General features: G+C 35.2%; 1 protein-coding gene across 1 annotated transcript in view; it reads left to right on the forward strand.

Moving 5' to 3' along the window:
• The window catches only part of ADAMTS20 (ADAM metallopeptidase with thrombospondin type 1 motif 20), a 91324-nt gene that overhangs the window by 51898 nt on the left and 20938 nt on the right, over window positions 1-18488 (forward strand). The window contains exons 19-28 of the mRNA XM_065691669.1: window positions 1038-1164; window positions 1853-2063; window positions 2584-2748; window positions 3384-3548; window positions 4114-4236; window positions 5329-5436; window positions 6172-6336; window positions 6558-6848; window positions 7164-7325; window positions 8342-8518. Of these exons, the coding sequence (XP_065547741.1) occupies window positions 1038-1164; window positions 1853-2063; window positions 2584-2748; window positions 3384-3548; window positions 4114-4236; window positions 5329-5436; window positions 6172-6336; window positions 6558-6848; window positions 7164-7325; window positions 8342-8518 (1694 nt within the window). The remainder of the gene's footprint in view (window positions 1-1037; window positions 1165-1852; window positions 2064-2583; window positions 2749-3383; window positions 3549-4113; window positions 4237-5328; window positions 5437-6171; window positions 6337-6557; window positions 6849-7163; window positions 7326-8341; window positions 8519-18488) is intronic.

Raw genomic sequence — 18488 nt, forward strand, 5'->3', positions numbered from 1 at the left:
CAGAGCCTTTAAGGGCTTTTGTTTTACTATTTGTTATTACTATGCTTTTTTTTTTTTGCTATTTTCAGCATTCATGCAGTGGAATTCTATACTGAAAGCTGCATTTGTGTTCCTTTCTTTTGCCTATTTAGGAGTGGTTTATAAAAAAAACACCAGTTGAATCAAGTCTAATGCATCATTAGAAAAATGATATTGTATTCCTACTAATATGTATTAGACTTCTGTTATCCTGTTTCCAGATGACCACTGATTTGTCTAGTATCTTTCATATGTATTTATTTTCCTTCTTTGGTTATCTGCTGCATGGGGTAAAGCTATTTAAAGATACATTTTAAAATATATCTGTTATTCTACAGGTCATTCCAGTGTCAAAATAAAACCATAATATGTATGAAATATTGTCCTGGTTTTGAGCAGCAGCAGTCAGTTTTCTCCTTCTTAGGAGACAAATATATATATGAAGTGTATATGAAAAATATATATATGAAGTGTATTTACACAGATTTTTGATAGATACTCCTATTGGCCTGTAGATTTGTGATGGTGAGTTTCTTCTGGTTTTGAGTCAGGCTGTAGACATGTGCTAGAGAAGCTCAGCATGTGTGAGCTGTAGTACTTCTCCCAGCACTCCAGATCTTTTAGGTACGCTGAGATCCAGTTTTCTGATTCCTTAAAGAAAAGGATTATAACCTCTAAGTTACCATGGTGGTTTGCAAATTTGACAATTAGAAAAGGACAGATGTGATGCATTTTTGAGTAGTTAGCCTGTCAAATAAACGGACTGTTGCTCATTGCAGTTTTCTGGAATTTGATATCCTTGTGAAACCATTGTACTACACCTGGGAAATGGCAGGGCTTACCGGGACAAGGTTGTTCCCACCTGGAATGTAGTCAGCAACATGTTTGTACAGAATCTCCTCTATACAATTATTAGGTTGTATAAAGAGGTAGTTCTTAAAGGATGGACGAAATCTATTAGTGTAAAAAAAACACTGTTATTTTAGCCCATTATTTGCTTTCTTTGATTCCTTTTCAAGGTATTCGAAGAAGAAGAATGACATGCATACGTAAAAGTGATCATGTAGTAGTGTCTGATCAAAGATGTGAACTTATACCCACTGTACCAGATGTTTTTGAGGAGTGTAACACGGAGTGTGAATTAAGGTAAAAAGAGGTTCCTGACTGATGGATTTGTTATGGTCTTAACATGTTTCTGTTGATACGAGATTGAAACAAAGTAATACATACTGCTTTGTGCCCTGGCCCTCCTCTCTACCTCCTTCATCTCTCTTGTTTTTTTTTCCTTTCCTCGAATCTGTTCACATAATGGGTTTATGCATTATGATTCCACTTCTGAATCTATGTAGAATTAGTGTGCTTTTCTAATTTTTGTTGGTAAAGTAAAAAGTCTTTTGTTACGATTATGAATCTCTTATATATCCTGACTCAAAACCTTGTATTTCTGGGGCAGTATACATTTTTCACCAGAACTGTAGCCATAACTGGATCTAATTTGAAACAGGTTTGTGTTTTTGCACCCCAAGAAAGCCCACGCTGAAGTGTTCGAAAGATGGACAGTTAGAATTATAGGTTATGTTTTTCAAAGTCACCTAGGAGATTAAGACAAAAGTTCTTTTGAATTTAAAAATGTGTTTTTTAAGCCTATGAGTCTAATTATTTCATATCGATTTGAAAATTCCAGTCATGAGATAGATTTTAGAGTTTTGTCTGTTCCCTAAAATGTATATCTGTATTTACATGACAATTCCTAGTACATGCTCCAAATGCTTTATTCACTGTGGTCTTATTTTTTAAAACACAGTTAGCTTTCTATAACAGTTTGTTCTTATAGGTGGCGCAGTGTTGGCAAAAGTGACTGCACATCAAAGTGTGGCCCAGGGTATCGGTCTATAGAGATCCACTGCATGAAGTACTCCATTTCAAAAGGACTCAGTGCTCCAGTTGACGAAAAGTACTGCGCTGATCAGCAGAAACCGCCTACTAGAGAGCACTGCCACGGTGACTGTATGTTAACAAGTTGGCACTACACAGAATGGTCAGAGGTACAAATTCAGAACCTTATAATTGTACCATTATAGTTCTGGTTACCTCAAATAAAATTTTTATTTCTATAACATTTTAGTTTAAGTAACTAAAATAGTTTTTGACAAGTGCAGCATTGTAGGAGTTGCTAAGCTAATACCAATCTTTGTATTTAAGCACCTTTGATATATTTTTGTAAGAAACTGTAGCTAAATTGTTTGCAGCTTGGTTTTGGAAGTCAGCAGAGAAGATCTGATGGTTAAAGGTGTTATATTTTATTTACAGTCTTAATAATTAAGTTCTGAGGGTATTTTAGAGAAAAGGAATAAGTACTTTAGCCTTCACTAAAGAGTTTTACCTTGGAACTACTAAACAGAGTGCCAAATTTGTCTCATGTGAATGAACAGTCTGTGGATTAAATGTAAGACACATTTGTCAAACACAATTAATAGTGTCTTCACCTTTAAGACTGTTTATGTATTGTGACCTGGTTTTATTGTGTTGTGTTTCCTGTTTCATAATATTGTCTATACATAACAGTGTTCTAGGAGCTGTGAGAGAGGTGTCAGAACCAGAGAAGCTTTTTGTATGAACAATTTGGGTCGTCATCTTCCTGACAGAGAATGCCAGGGACTTTCAAGACTTGTAACACAGAGCTGCAATGAATTCTTATGTCCGAGCTGGTCTGTTAGTGGGTGGAGTGAGGTAATAAAGTAAAACTGAAGACACTTTTCATCCTTCTCATTGATATTAAAAGAATCAGCTTTAAGTGTTGGGGTTTTTTGTTTTGGCTGTTTTGGGGCACATGATAATAAAAATTCTGAAGGCCTGGGATTTGGCTGATACACATCCCAGTTGTACAAATGAATGAGAACTTCTGAAAACCACTCAAGAGTTTATTTTACTCTGAAATTTTGTTGCGTTAAGATCACAAAGTGAAGCTACTTAGTGTAAATCTCTCTACAGTAATACGCCTGCCTTCATTTTTTATAAAGCAATGAAAACCATCTAACCAACTGGAGAACAGAATTCTGTTTTATTATAGATTATATGGGTACAAAAAAATCATGGATAGTTTAAACTTTTTTCCTTGTGAAAACTGTAATGTGTGCACTCATATTTTTAAACTTTAGACACTTAATAGTGATTCCTTTGTATTAGCATTTGGGTTGATGTTTACAGGAAATTGAGAGGTCATAAAATAACTAGTTTTGTTTGACTACTTACATGCATAGAACGTTTTTGTTATTTATGTGGTCTTTAAAATCCAACAGATTACTAAAAGGAAGTGAAGCCAATGCTGATGCATTTACAAACTGATAGTTGTAATAATTTTACAGTGTCCTGTGACGTGTGGCAAAGGAATGAAGCGTCGTCAAGTATGGTGCCAACTTAATGATGAACAACTGAGAGATGATTTCTGTAATCCAAATGATAGACCAGAATCAATAACACCATGTGAACTTCATGAATGTGCATCTTGGCAAGTAGGGCCTTGGGGATCAGTGAGTACAGAAGGATTCCTGGCATCTTGTTTTCTAGTTCAGGCTGACTGATCACAAAACAATATCTTTTAAACACTTTAATTGTATCTTAAGCCATTACTTCAGTTGTATTCACATATTTCTTTGCTCCTATTGGCTATCTAAGCTGTAATTTAGGAATACCCATGTTATTTAAATGCCTAAGTCATTGATGCTGAGCCTTAATATCAGAGATACTTTTACATGTGTTTATATTGCATCTCTAGAATAATGAAAATGTAGATAGCAAACCGCTTAGATTTTCTCATGTATTATTTTGTCACATTAGAGATAATCACGCTGATACCTAATATAATGTCCCATTGCTTTTAAGTAATCTTTTGATTGAGCAATAGCCAGAATATTGTTGTGTTATGGACATGGTTTAAGCAACATATAGTCTGCAATGAAGAAAGTTAACACCATCCCAGTAATCATCCCTGTTCATTCTAGAAAGAGTTTTAAAATAAAAAAAATAATTTAAGAAAAATTTTTTGTTATAAATAGTTCATATATTTCAAGTGTGTGAAATTACTGACTTTAACAGTGTGCTGTGACATGTGGCCGTGGATACCAGATGCGTGCAGTCAAATGTGTTACTGGGACTTACGGAGTTATTTTGGATGATGACAGGGAATGTAATGCTGCTACTCGTCCTAGAGATAACCAAGTAAGTTGAAAAATGCTTTTCTGTTGATTGTACTTTTTAGTTAAAAACATCTAAATGTAAGTATTGTCTAGTGACTGAGGGAACTTGCAGAAAATGAGTTCTAAAATGAGGAAAAAAATACTGAATCTGTCTGTTATTTTGTCCTGAATTTCAAATTTGGCCTAGTGAATTAAGTAAAAGAGTAATTTGGAGATTGGAGATTTGAAAATTTGGTATATGATTGAAAAGGTCCAAAGGCTTTTGATTATTTGGCAGGGGGAAGCTTCAACATGTAGAATATTATAAGGAGTCTGCCTGCCACGGTGCTTAATAAGAGCACCTGACTGGCTTGGTATTCTCTAAAATTTTGCTTGTATATAGTTTTTAAAAGAATGACATGGTTACTTGAAAAGAGCTTCAGATGTTGGAATACTACTAATTCCAAAATTTGTAGTCATGAATTATGATTCAGTATGGTGTTAATATGGTTTTCATTTATATCTGGCTATGCTGGTAACCGTGTACCTCCTTGAGGGCATACTCTTCTTCTTCTCTCAAGGGGAATAGGTAAGAAAAGGATTTAAAAATATAAAAGCCAAGTAATTGCTATAAATTTATTTCCACTTGCACATGAAAACACCGGGTTTGAGTATGCTTTGTATTTTGAATTGCAGTACCTGTCTGGTTGTTGACTGAAACTGGGCAATTTTGTGTTATTAGTAGCTGTAGGTATAAAGAATGGGACAGAACAGACACTGTCTTCAGTCAGTTCTTCTGTACAGCATGTGGCTGTGAAACAGGAGACAGTAATGTCTATGCCTGTTGTCTCCAGCAAGCTGCCCAGCACAGTTCTTTCTCAAAGCACAAATATTATTAGTTATTAATAATACAGTTTTAATATCAAATACATTTTCTTTGCATCTTGATTTGAAACAAAACAATTTCATAAAAAGCCTTTGAATAACACCAGGGATAAATTAGAAAATGGTATTTACTTGTTAATTAATGCTGGCTCATTATAATGGTAGGCTCTCTCTTTACAGGGGCCATTTGCTTTGCATTTGGGTCTTCCAAAATGTTTACCTTAAAAGGTTTTTTTTCTCACCCTTACAGGAGTGTGAATTGCCCTCTTGCCCAGAAAATACAGAATTATGGACTACATCATCTCCTCTAGTTCATGTGGGCAAGGCGACTCAATGGAGATATGGATCGTGGACCCCAGTATGTAATGTAGTAGCATTCACACCTTACAGAGCAGTCCTCCATTCCTTTTCCCATTTTTCCACAAAGTTCTCATTGATTTATTTTTCAGACTGAAATCTGTTAGTGATAAATTTTAAAGGAATTCTGATATTCTGTGAAGAACCTGTTTCTTAAGGAGGAGCAAGGTTCTCCCAGCAAATTCTGTATGCTTCAAATGTAGCCAGGGAAAATAAGGAGGGGAAGAAACCAGGGTTCTAGGAGCTGGGGTTTTGAGCAAAATAGCTTTCATATGATTGAGAGTGTGCAAGGAAGTGTTTTTTTAAAGAATTGATCAGTATCTGAGTATTCTAAAATAAGATCTACATCTTTTCTGTGAATAGCAATATTAAACAGTTTGGGTCTTTATAGGTCTAGTTTTGCCTAATTTTTAAAACAAAGATTATGAAAAATGGTTTCTACACAAACTGTTTAATAGAGGAGTTTTTGATTTTGATAGTGATGAAAGTTAGTTTTACTTGATGATGTAAAACCTTAAACCATCCACCAATATTACAGAATCCCAAGGGTTGGAAGGGACCTCAAAAGATATTTCAGTTTCCTTCCTGAATGCATGGCTCCATCAGTGTGAGATGGAAATCTGGTTCTTGGTGTTTAATTCTAAAGTCAAGCTGATGCTATGTTAGTAGTTTAGATGCTTGCATGATCTTGTTTTGGTCTCCTAAAGTGCGATGAGCTTGGATTATTCTCTAACAGTGCTCTGCATCCTGTGGGAAGGGTGATCGTGCTCGCTATGTGAGTTGTAGAGATGCTCATGGAGGAATAGCAGATGAATCTCTCTGTGCTCATTTACCACGACCAGCTGAAATTTCAAGCTGCTTTAGCCCATGTGGAGAGTGGCAAGTTGGAAATTGGTCCCCTGTAAGTATTAATAGTAATTATTTTTTTAATGTGTCTATTTAGGTTATTGGCCAAAGGTTCTGGTTAGAAATTGGGGCTTCATATTCTGTGCAAGTGTGATTGAAATTGCATCCCTTGAAAAAAACAAAATACATGTTTCTTATTGTCAGAAGTAAATATAAACTTCTTTTGTTATTAATTATCAATGTTCTGTCATAAACTTTGGGTTTATTTTTGGTCAGTGCACAGTTACGTGTGATAGTGGGATAGTAACAAGACAAGTTATCTGTGTCAACTATCATCAACAAATCGACGAGAATTACTGTGATCCTGAAAGCCGACCTTCCAAAGAACAAGAATGTAACATGCCATCATGCCCACCAGTTTATCATCATATTCCAAAAACACATGACCATCCAAGCCGTTTTCCAGAAATAGGTTACCTGCCGGTGCACCACCCACAAGGCGACATAAACCAGTGGAACCGTCCCTCGGTGGGAGGATATCAATGGAGAACTGGACCCTGGGGAGCAGTAAGAATTTATTTTCAATATATGTATTTGTTCTTTCACATATGTTAACATTTCTAGAAATGCTATTATATTACAGATTTGGTCAAAAGAGAAGCATGTGTATTTAAAAAATATTTTTATTATTATGAAAAGAAATTAAAAATGTAATTTTTCTGTGATTTCAAAGTAAAACTTCTATATAGTAGAAATTTTTATTTGCAGCTTTCAGTTTTGCTAGTTAACATTAAAAATAATAATTTAAAATTGTTGTAATCAACATACTTGATATTTTTCTGATTAAGCAATGGTGATACATATGTTTGCATATTTTGGTAGTGCTCTAGTACTTGTGCAGGTGGATTTCACCGTCGAGTGGTAGTATGTCAAGATGAGGAAGGAAGAAGTGCTAGTTATTGTGATGAGGCAACAAAACCTCCAGAGTCAAGACACTGTGATTCTGGACCCTGCCCACGATGGAACTATGGGAACTGGGGAGAAGTAAGATCATTTCACTTTCAAAGGGAAATATTATTTACTACATAAACTTAGAAATAGTAACATAATTATTTGATTGTAAATGGAACTGAACTGTATTTTGTTACTCACTTAAAAAGAATGATTTTCAACCTCATTATGTGAACTTTGATCAAATTCAACTGTAGTGTAAATATGAATAGTGTAAATGCACATCCAAAAGTTGTAAGCCTTATGTGAGGCTCAGGATGTACAACCTATAATTGAGTGTTGCAGTAGTGTCTTGAATTTTGAAAGATAGAATTATTTTATGTTACAAATAGATGAATTGTATGCAGAAAACCTGCAGTGAAATTGCTGGTCAAGTTAAAAAAGAGTGAAAGATGCTATAAAGAAATGCTATTACATCAAATTTCATGGATACTGCCTAGAGTAACTGCAAATAGTAGTATCTACTGGGTTGTACTTACAAATCAGAAGTATGACAATATGATCATGCTTCTGAAAGATGACTGAAATACAGTGAAAAGCTATAAACTGTTAGAACATGTTCACTTTTGATCAAATTGCTTTTAATACCTCATTAGAAATTAGAATCTAAGTATTGTAATACTTAGTCTGTAGAAGTTAGACTATGAGAAAGTGTGCCCAGTGTCTGAGTTTTCTGTTTTCTGGCAAGAAAAAATTGGTTTAGGACCAATTTCCAGCTTTTCCTCCTATCAAAGACAAATAGTATATATGCACATTTATTCTCATAAATGGGTACTTCACTTTGAGATAAGAGATTGTCTGTAACTGAAGCATTTTGTAGAAAGTCACTTGATAAACTATTAAAATGTAGTTTGGTAAACATTTTGGTGAAATTTTTTTTCATTGTATGAGATTAGACTGTAAGTCCTTATTCTTGAATTGAATGTCCAGGTAATGTGCAATAGACTTAGTAAATAATGACATGTACTGATATTGCTATATCTTTTTGATTTAATAGTATGTGATGAATCTCTTAACAAAGACCTTGCATATAAAATTCTCTATTTCAGTGTACTCAAACTTGTGGAGATGGAATAAAGACAAGACTGGTGATTTGTCAGCTTCCTACTGGCCAAATGTTGGGTGATCAAAACTGTGAAATTCTAGACAAGCCACCTAATATGGCACAATGTAATGTGCATTCTTGCCCTGGTGATGTTTCATGGCATCGGGGACCATGGAAATCGGTACGATAGCATTCACTAGTATTTTTTGCTTTCTTGTTCTTTCTGTCACTCTGTTTCCCCAGGCCTTTTAAAACTTATTATTTCATTTGGTAACAGTGAAATAATAATGCATGTGGAATATAGCCTGTGTAGTTTTATTGTTCCTGCAGTCATTGAATTAAATGGGAAACAGCCATTTACTTTAGTAGGAACAGTTTCATGCTCTGTAAAACATCATAGGGAATATTTTGAAAATTACCAGAAATCATCATAGCCGAAAGCAATACCTAATAGTTTGTTCTATTTTGAAGGGCTATGATTTGATCTGTGTTTAAATTTAAAAGTATATGCTGTTATTTATAATGTAGTATTATCTACATATTTATATTTGTAAAAAAAAACTTTCTGTGCATAACTTTTTCTAATAGTATATTTAAGTATAAAATAACGCATGTATATCACACTCTGTCATCAAACATCTTGCTCCGTGTTTCTTGTACATTTGTGTATAAAAGTTTATATTTGTGATTTTAAAACAGTGACTAAAGCTGTCTATGTATAATTATGTATGTAACTATAATATGTTATTGTCTACATGTCACTGTCTATTAATGTGCAAAAATGCTGCAGTAATCACTATTAATCATTCAAATTGCCACTAGCAGATTATTAACATATTAAGGAATCATAGCAAGCTCTACATTATAGAGTACATTATATTTCCCCAAGCTCTGAATTTGACAATATTTATTATTGTGCTTAATTCTAAGGAGAATAATGGCAATCAAAGGAGCTTGGATCCAGTCCTGATTCCATCAAAATCAGTTAAAAGCCTGTCATTAACAGCTCTGGGAGCTGGGCTAGGGCAACAGTTCTATTTGAATTTTTTTTTATTAATGGTAAAATTGCTTATTTTGGTTCTTTGAATTAACGTTGAAACATTTTTAAAAATATTGTCCAATTTCAACTTAATACTTCTTTGTGGTTTTAAAAACACTATAAAATTTGTTGCAAGTAGACTAAAATGAAAGCTTGAATTAATAATTTACCACAGTTACCTCTTTCTTCCACTGTGCAAAACAGAGTTTTGTGTTTGTGTTTAACAGACACCAGGGAATCTTATTTAGCTATTAGGCAAATAATTAGTAATGACTTGCTAATCTTAATTAATGTACTTCAGGTACTAAGACAAGTAGGGCGTTCAGCACACAATTGCCTTTGAACTCAATGTTTTCCTTTTAGATTGAAAGTTATTCACAGCCTGTTCATCCCCATAGTTTGTCCTGCATTAATAGTTACCTGTAAGCTATTGTAATGCATTGTGAACCTGGCTTAATTTTGCGAAGATTTTCATGTTGGTTTATATCTCAGTTGACATAAAAAGCCATTTTAATCCTTCAAAGCTTAAGTTTAGAATGGAAGCTCGTAATCGGAGAGAGTTTGTGGCCTCTCTTTTATATATTATTGCAAGCTCCGGTTACTCAGTAATAGTTTTACTTTCATCACGCTATCACATGGTATTGGGCAGAAAAAAATGTAGCAGATTCAGGAAATAAAAGCAGGCTCAGATACTATATATGCTAACACTTTTTTGTAATTTAGCTGGTTTGAACACTGTCATCACACAAACTTCAGTTATTTTTTGTTGCTGTTTGAGCAATGCAAAATTTCTTCATTGATGACAACTATTATGAAAGAGTAGTAGAAGTTTTAGTCACAGAAACTGTTGTAACCTAGCACGGACAGCTTTGTTTAGCCTTCATCTATGGCATGTTCACTAGCGATGTGATAGTTCATCAATAGATCATGGCTTTGCCTATCTTATGCCTTTCTAGCGTATAATGGGTTCCAGTATAGGGGACTGTTAATGACTGGACACTGTCTGGAGGCTGGAGACTGGAGACATCAAGCATGTCCTATCTGCACTTACTCCCTTCTCTGTTAAGACATCAAGAACCAGAAAACCCACTATTTCTATTTTTGATAAGTATTAAGTAATATTTATGTGTCTGGACAGCAGTGCATTACACTTTTATACCCACTAGTGAGATTCCACTGTGTAAGTAGAAACTGAAATGGGCAGCTTCCTATGTGGTGTGTAATTTGCCATAATAGAATCTGCCATCTTTTACTTCTGTCATATGTGGTACAAATGCAATAGGTGGAGAGGGAGAATAGAAGGAAGGGAATTTCTGAGCAATCGCTTTACCTAGAGCAACTCCTTAGCCTCCTAAATATTGGCCCTGCCTGGCCCATTCAGTTCAGAAATGGCTATCAAAATAGCTTTAAAAACATTTTGCTTATTCTCATGTAGCTTTGTATAAACCACATCTGAACTAAATGATTCACTTACGGATTATTCTGGCTTTTGCATAGCCAGAGAGTTTCCTCTTGGATTTTAGATTCCAGTGGAAATAGATTCAGGGAAAAGTCAAATTAGCTAAGACTTATTCAGAATCCTGAGTCAAGGACCTGAAGAACCATAGAGAAGGACCTAGTTTATCAGTTGTTAGTGTCTTTTATGCTCTCTTCCATATTGGGGCATTCTAATTTCTTCTGCTAGCTATCACTATGTATTTGAGGACAGAAGACTTCTAGCAATATGCCTTGTAAGTACGTTTCCTTCAGGTTTTGATTAATTTTACAGAATATAATTAAAATAAAACATATCTTGTAAATGCATGATAGGGCAGTTGCAAGAAAGGCTCTGTTTATGATTTGAAGCCAGAAGTCTGGTTGATGCTTTCTGCAGTTTAGCATTTATAGGCTGTTACACTTTATAGTGTCTGATTTCAAGATTTCATTACCTAATTGATACGTATCTAAGTACACTATCTCTTCTTTAATATATCAAAACTACTGTACAGACGTATATATTTTTATGTATACATACTAATGATTTATTTCTAAGTTAAATAATAGTTGAGGTAAATATAGCTGCACCACCAGTAAATTTGGTCCCTATATCTTGGATATTTTTCTTTAAGACTGCTCTAGTTTCATTAGTGAAGGGATTGAGGCAATGATCCAAAACTTCATGAAAGAATGAATAAATTACAAGCTAAGAAGTATGGAAACCATATGCCACATTGTATAATGTCAAGAAAAAATTCCATAGCATTCTGACAGCTGGCTAAGAATACTTTGTTCTAGTATAGACTTTTACTGTATCTCTTATTTCCACAGTGCATTATTATTGGGGGTTTGTGTTTAGTCCATGCAATAGGACCTCTGGTTTATTGTATTGGTTTTCATCAGAGAGGTTCAGGTTTTGTGACCCTAATGGTAAGAATTTGTTTTTTACTTAAAGCATTAAAAGAGCGAGTATTGCAAAATCACAGAGATACCATTAGGTTTTAAAACTGAACTGTAATGACTAGATGCAACAATTTTGTGCTAGAAGGGTGTTAGAATAATCTATCTAATTTGAGTTCAAGAATGATGCTTTGTTACTTTCCATACTAGTCTTTTTTTTTTTCCTTTGAGTAGTATTTCCTATATCCATGTGCTTTAGTATTCTTAGCCAAACAATCATCTGTTACCTGATAAAAAAGTATGTGGGAATGTAATCAAATCAACTGTTAGTTGGATCAGTGGTTGTGTTTAGATGCAACAAATCTTCAGATGCAGGGTGTAGATACAATCTGAAAGACACAAATAATCTTGCAAAGTTTTCGTGTGTAGCACCAATGTGAAGTAGCTTTTCTAGTATTCTGTTCTAGAGAACAAAATACTACTTTTAGCAGTACTTGGCTGGGAAATAATTAGACACCCAGTAGCAAGTTAGGAAATATCCAGTGCCAAAGCTGTGGCCTGGTACCTGGGCAAAACTTTAAATGTGAACATACATTTTTTTTTACTCTTCTTTCTGCTGGTCAATGGGAGGTAACTCTTCTACTCATCTAGTATGCTTTTCTTAATGGAGGTTTTCTGTGATGCCTTCACTTCAAGGATTGTATCTGACTACTAACTAAAGCTTCCCCTTGTTAGCTCAATTTCTTTGAAGAATTTTGTATTTATCTCTTGGTGAAATGCTCCTGTCTTCCTTTCTAGCCTCTTTTTCTATGCCTCCTAGGTTGTTGCTGCGCAATAGAAAAGAAGTGTAAGTTTCTCAAAATTCCTGATACATATATGCTTTTATTACCTTTCAGTTTATATATTTTCTTAAAGGTTTTATAGAGTGTGAGGAGGAATTACACTGGAGAAATAAAATAGGCTGTTCATATATGGCATGACAATACCTTCCAGCTTCACATAGTGAGGAAAGTTTCTTTGCATTTTTGGATGACAATAATTTTGATAGGAGTTTGATTTTATTTTTGCCCCCCTCCTAAGTTTTCAGTGCTTACCAAAACCCTTGGAAAGGCAAGTAGTCAGACAGCAGGTTTCCTTCTTAGGCAGTTAGTGGTATCTATTGTATGAGTGTGGATAGCAGCCTAAATTTTATCAGAGGCATTTTAACCAGGTGTGTCATAACTTGAAATACATGTTTGCTTCTTACCCTTTTTCACTCCTTTAGGAAGAATACATACCTGGATTACTGAATCCAGGTTGTAAATGGGTGTTACCTAAAGCTTGTTGCAGTAGTCTATTATCTTCACAACACATTTGAAACCAGTTAAGTTACTGTGTGCATGTCTTATCTGAGAAGATGCAGCACAGGAAGCTGCTGTAACTTGAACATAAGTATTGCCACAAAAGTGAGCGGTTGTGCCTTTGCTCTGTAGCATACTCTGCTTCACCTCAGTCTTTTTGAGGTATTACACTTTCCTCCTCTGAACAGTTTCACATATGGTCATTGTACAGCTTTGTTGATAAGCAGTACCAGATATGGTCCAGTGTGTAATAAAGTTATGGTCCATCTTGAGGTTTTTATTTTCTGTTAGATTTTCTTGAAAACATCTACATTTGGAATTTCATTTGAATTCTAATGGAAGAAGATTTATACTCTCCAGTGTGATTTAATTGTAGCACAGTCATTAGCACTTGGTTTTCTTAGCATGTTGGGGTTTATGCTCTTTTACTTCACATTCGTATTGTGAGTTGCGCTATGATACATCCAGTTCTTTTTAAAGTTAGGACTTAGGAAGTTTGTCCTAAAATTTTACCCTATACCAGTTGTGAAGTCAGATAATAACTGTGAATTCTTTTCTTAATTAAAGGCTTTAAAGATACTTTCTATAATTAAAGGGATCTTGGATTAAAAGTGGACAGACGCAGCTTTCCCCAGAATAGTACTTGTGCAGAGTACTTTTGCATTGTTCAAACACTATTAAAAGAACAAAATACTAACAACAAGCTAGTTGTCTCAGTGGTAATTTGTTGTTAGTCAGAAAACTAAGTATCACAGACAAGTGTTTAACCAACTGTTCAAATAATATTAAAACAGAAGTCCCACAAAACTAGAGGTTAAGAATGGTCACCTTTCTGAGTTCTGTAGAAACAGAATTGTGCAGATTGTGCTGAGGTGTCTTTATGGTTAGTGATACAGGCAAGACTTGACCCTTATAAAAGAGAATTATATTTTGATTGTCTGGAACGTTGGTAAAATAAAGATTTATTTTTTTATTACTTCACTCTTAGGATTTTTCTGTAATTTCATAAGTATTACTTGTGATTCCAGAGAAAATAGGCATAAAAAGGGTGGATCTGCTCATCTTCTAATTTACTTTCAAGTATCAGAAATATCTTACTGCTATTACATATTACCCTGCAGACACACAATGTAATGTTCATTTAAAGTGGCTGTTTTTCTAGTTCTTCAGTTTCCACTGTAGTTGCTCCAATATAATTTCAGCGTAGTTCTGTCTTTGCACTAGTGGAAGAAATCTACTACTACTTTCAATAAATATAAACTTACCTTTTAAGAACTGACATCCCAGTCCCCTTCCAGTGTTGTTATTGCCAGGCATGCCATTGACTTCTGCAGGAGCAGAAGCAGCCCAAAGTTGTCCATGTAAAATATTTACTTGCTTTCATTTTAATGCAAAAAAACTTGCTATGTAAGATAAGTGCCTTCATTCAGTTTTTCTGTGTGTAAAAAGTATTTATATCTTTAAAGATAATCTTTTATATTAAAAGGGAATTCAGAATCAGTGAACTTGGTTTTCAAAACCAGCTTCAGTCTTTTACCTCTACTTCTGCTGCTGGCTAATGTCGAACTTCAGAATACCTCATTACCGATACAGCACATTTATTTAATATCCCACTGGCTGAAATCTTCATGTTAGCATATGCTATTCATTTTTAAAAACTTTGGAAATGGGAGGGACCTTTTCAGAGAGAACTGATAACATATGTCACTACCCAAATAATGTCATAAACCAGACTTGGGATAGTGGATTTCATTTAGGGTAATTCTGGTAAAAATGAAAGAAGAGACTTGTTTCCAAAATTCAAAAAACAAATTTTTGTGTATTGTTCATCAAGCATAGAGGAAATTTATCCTTATTGGTGCTATGTTGCCTGTATAGCTTGAAATAATAAATAAGTTCTAATGTATGTGTGATAATTTAATTTAATGACTGTGACTTGTGTCTGTGAAATACAGTTGCATTTTAACCCTTCTTTTTTATGCATGTTGTGTGGCTTTGTCTTTATATTTAATGTGTCCTATATTAAGGAATGCTAATGTTTCAAGTCCTTAAAGAATAAAAAATAAGGGGGCGGGGGGAAAGGGTGGAAACTAACCGCTTCTGCTGAAAGTGAGGGGGTTTTACTACTGAGTAATCTTCGTGTTGCAGTGAACTTGGTGCGATACTTTAGTGACATTGCTTTCATGGGGGGAGCCTTTACACTTGAACAGGGAAAAAATATATAAATATTGTTAACAATAAAAGCAGCATCTGATGTCAGTGGACTGGAATAGGTACTTGGCACATAATCCTTGATGATAAAGCTTAAAGGTACTGGCTGTTGAACTTTTTGCTGAAGCTATAATTTTATGGCCCAGTCCTGCTCCAACTTAGTCCCTGGCAAAAGATACAGAAAATTGAGTATCATAACATAATTCTCAGCTCTTAATCTTAAAGACATATTTTTTTACATTCCTGAAACGCTTTTGCATGTGGAGATTTGAAGAGCGTTCAGACGCTCCATTTAGAAAGAGGACAAGTAAAAGTAAGTCAAAGTAAAAACCAAACCAACCAAACAAAATCTGCACAGAAACCTCCCAGAATACCGGAAGGTGAAAAAGGCAGGTGGTCCTTAACACCATTCCTAAATACATAGAGCCATTTAATGAAGCTGAAAGGAATGCAAAGCTACTGCTGTATTTATTTCTTTTCTTGCACTTAGAACCTTCAGAAAAGCTGAAGGGTTCTGCATGGTCAGATCCCTGTGAAAATCATTCTGAGCTGCCTTAATATATGCGGCAGTTTTGAAAACTCCAGTCACAACTCATAAGTACTGGTTCAAAGTGGTTTTGAGACCCAAATTTAAAAGTTATTAAACATATCTCAGAGTACTGGCATTTCCCAACATTTGTGATGGTGAATACACCAATATTTTGGTTACCTGGTACAGGTTAGGAAATGAACAAAATGTTCCCTAGTCTCTATTATGGGACTTGTAGTCCTTTCTTTGAAAGAAAGTAAATGGAAAATATGCAGGAGAATGTCTTAGGTGGAAAACAAATTGGAATTCAACATGTGAAGGTAGGTAAAATGTCTTTTTGATCTAAAATCTACTCATGTTTTTGCCCTCAATCCCTATTTAAAATAATTTGTGTTATTTTTATTATTTAGTTGCTATTAAGTGCCATAAAGTTATATTTTTGCATGCTTCTATGTTTTGAAAAATATCTAACAATACTATATCATTGCAGTATATATTAATTTCCAGTTTTCTTTAAAGTTCCAATACAAGACCTTAGTTTCTAATAGAGTTAAATAAGTGAAGTGATACTTTGCTTTAGAGCAGAGACGCTGACAGAGCTCATCTGTTAGTTACTCCTTTAATTTCCAAGCTACTGTTTTGCTGCTGCTAGCATGATTAAGAATGATAGACCAAAGATTGCAGTGTTTGCAGAGACTGCAGGGATCCAGTGTTTCTTCTGCCTCAGGTTTTTGTGAATTTGGCTAAAACTAATTGGTCTATCATTGTAAGATGGCATTATCTCTAGTTACTTTCGTGGTTGGTTAACTGAAGGACTATCTCTTTGGATAAAAAAGAAGAATACATATATTTAAATTATGGAAAGAAAATATATGAATGCTTTATTTTTCTGTGCAATGCTTTTGGTTATGCAGATGTAGCTTCCATACCAGAGATCCTTCATCATGTTAAAAATATGGTCCAACTTTTATTGTGAAGATCTGTGAATAAAATGTCACTCTCAAGGGGCGAACATTACTTTTAGTGAAAATGCAGATTAAGTCAGTCACAGGCATTTGTTCAGTTTTCCAAAGCTTCACAAGAGGCAGGAGGCTATCCTGCCTCTGATGTACTTTCTTCAAACAACCAGACACTGTTTCAGTAACAATGGATTCACTTTAGCTTGCTGTTTGGTTTTCTTGGAGATTTGTGAACATAACTGCTCAATGGACACAGATGCATGTGTTTTTCTCTGCTTGGGAAATGAGTCCAGAAATTTATCCATTTGTTGGAAAAAGAGGGTGAAAAAACCCTGCATTTCATTTGCTTATACTGGATTTCCTTGAGATCTCCTATCTTCATTTCTGCCTCCCTTCTTTCTTGATGCTTGCACTTTGTTCACTTTGTCTCCAGTGTTCCTGCCTTCATGTAATTGCTGAAAGGTGTTACTAGTGTTACATGACTGTAGAATAAAGAAAGATGAGACTTGCTGAAGCCTGGCCAAGCCAGCAATTGTCGTCTGCAGTGTTGTATGGTAAAAGTGCCTGTACCAAATACTTTCTATGATGTACCAAAGGCAAAGAATCATAGGATAGAATAGTTAGGGTTGGAAAGGACCCTAAGATCTTCTAGTTCCAAGGTTCCAAGAGCAGTATTACTATTCAGTTTGTAAATTAGACACAAATTTATAGTTGTAGATTAAGATTTTCAGAAAGACCTAGTGAGGGTCTACCTCCGTTCCTGTTTGCCACTGATTTCAGAAGGAAAGGTAAGGCAGAATTGTCTGGTGTGTTGTTTTAGGGGGTTTGTTTGTCGTGGGTTTTTGTTTGTTGTTGTTGTTGTTATTATTTGTTTTTAATTTACCACTGTTCTGTATTTCTAATTGTGATTTGCCTCAGCTGTCTGTTGTATATATCATTCAGCTGAAACGCGATAAAAGTTAGGTACATGTACCAGGTATGTTGTAGCAGGAATGCTGGCAGAGCAATGTTGTTTATCTGTTCCGTCCCTCGTGGCAATTAATTAGCTGGTCATACTTCACAATGCTTATATACATATATATATATATGTACATATATATATACTGTCATTAACTACAGTGATACAGTTGCTTGAATGAGGGCTGATGCTGAAGTTCTTAGCAGAGGTACATCCAAACCCTTCAGTGACACTTAACACCTGTACATGAGGTAGCAGAGTGTCCTGGGTTCAGCAGTAGCAGTCATTTTTCTCCTTCTTAGTAGCTGGTGCAGTGCTGTGTTTTTGACTTTCAGCCTGGGAACAGCACTGATAACGCCGATGTTTTTAGTTGCTGCTCAGTAATGTTTACTCTGACCAAGGACTTTCTCAGCCTCATGCTCTGCCAGGGAGGAGGGGAAGCCGGGAGGAAGCAGAGACAGGACACCTGACCCAAACTAGCCAAAGAGGTGTTCTGTACCACAGCACGTCATGGCCAGGATGTAGAATTGGAGGCAGTTACACGGAAGGGCTAGATCACTGCCAGGGTCAGGCTGGGTATCATTCGGCGGGTGGTGAGCGGCTGTATTCTCTTCCCTTGTTATTTCCCTTGTCATTATTATTATTGGTGGTAGCAGCAGTGGTTTGTGTTATACCTTACTTACTGGACTGCTCTTATCTCAGCCCATGGGAGTTACATTCTTTCCATTATCCTCCCCAT

Source organism: Lathamus discolor, chromosome 1, assembly GCF_037157495.1.
Source record: "Lathamus discolor isolate bLatDis1 chromosome 1, bLatDis1.hap1, whole genome shotgun sequence".
Lineage (NCBI taxonomy): Eukaryota > Metazoa > Chordata > Aves > Psittaciformes > Psittacidae > Lathamus > Lathamus discolor.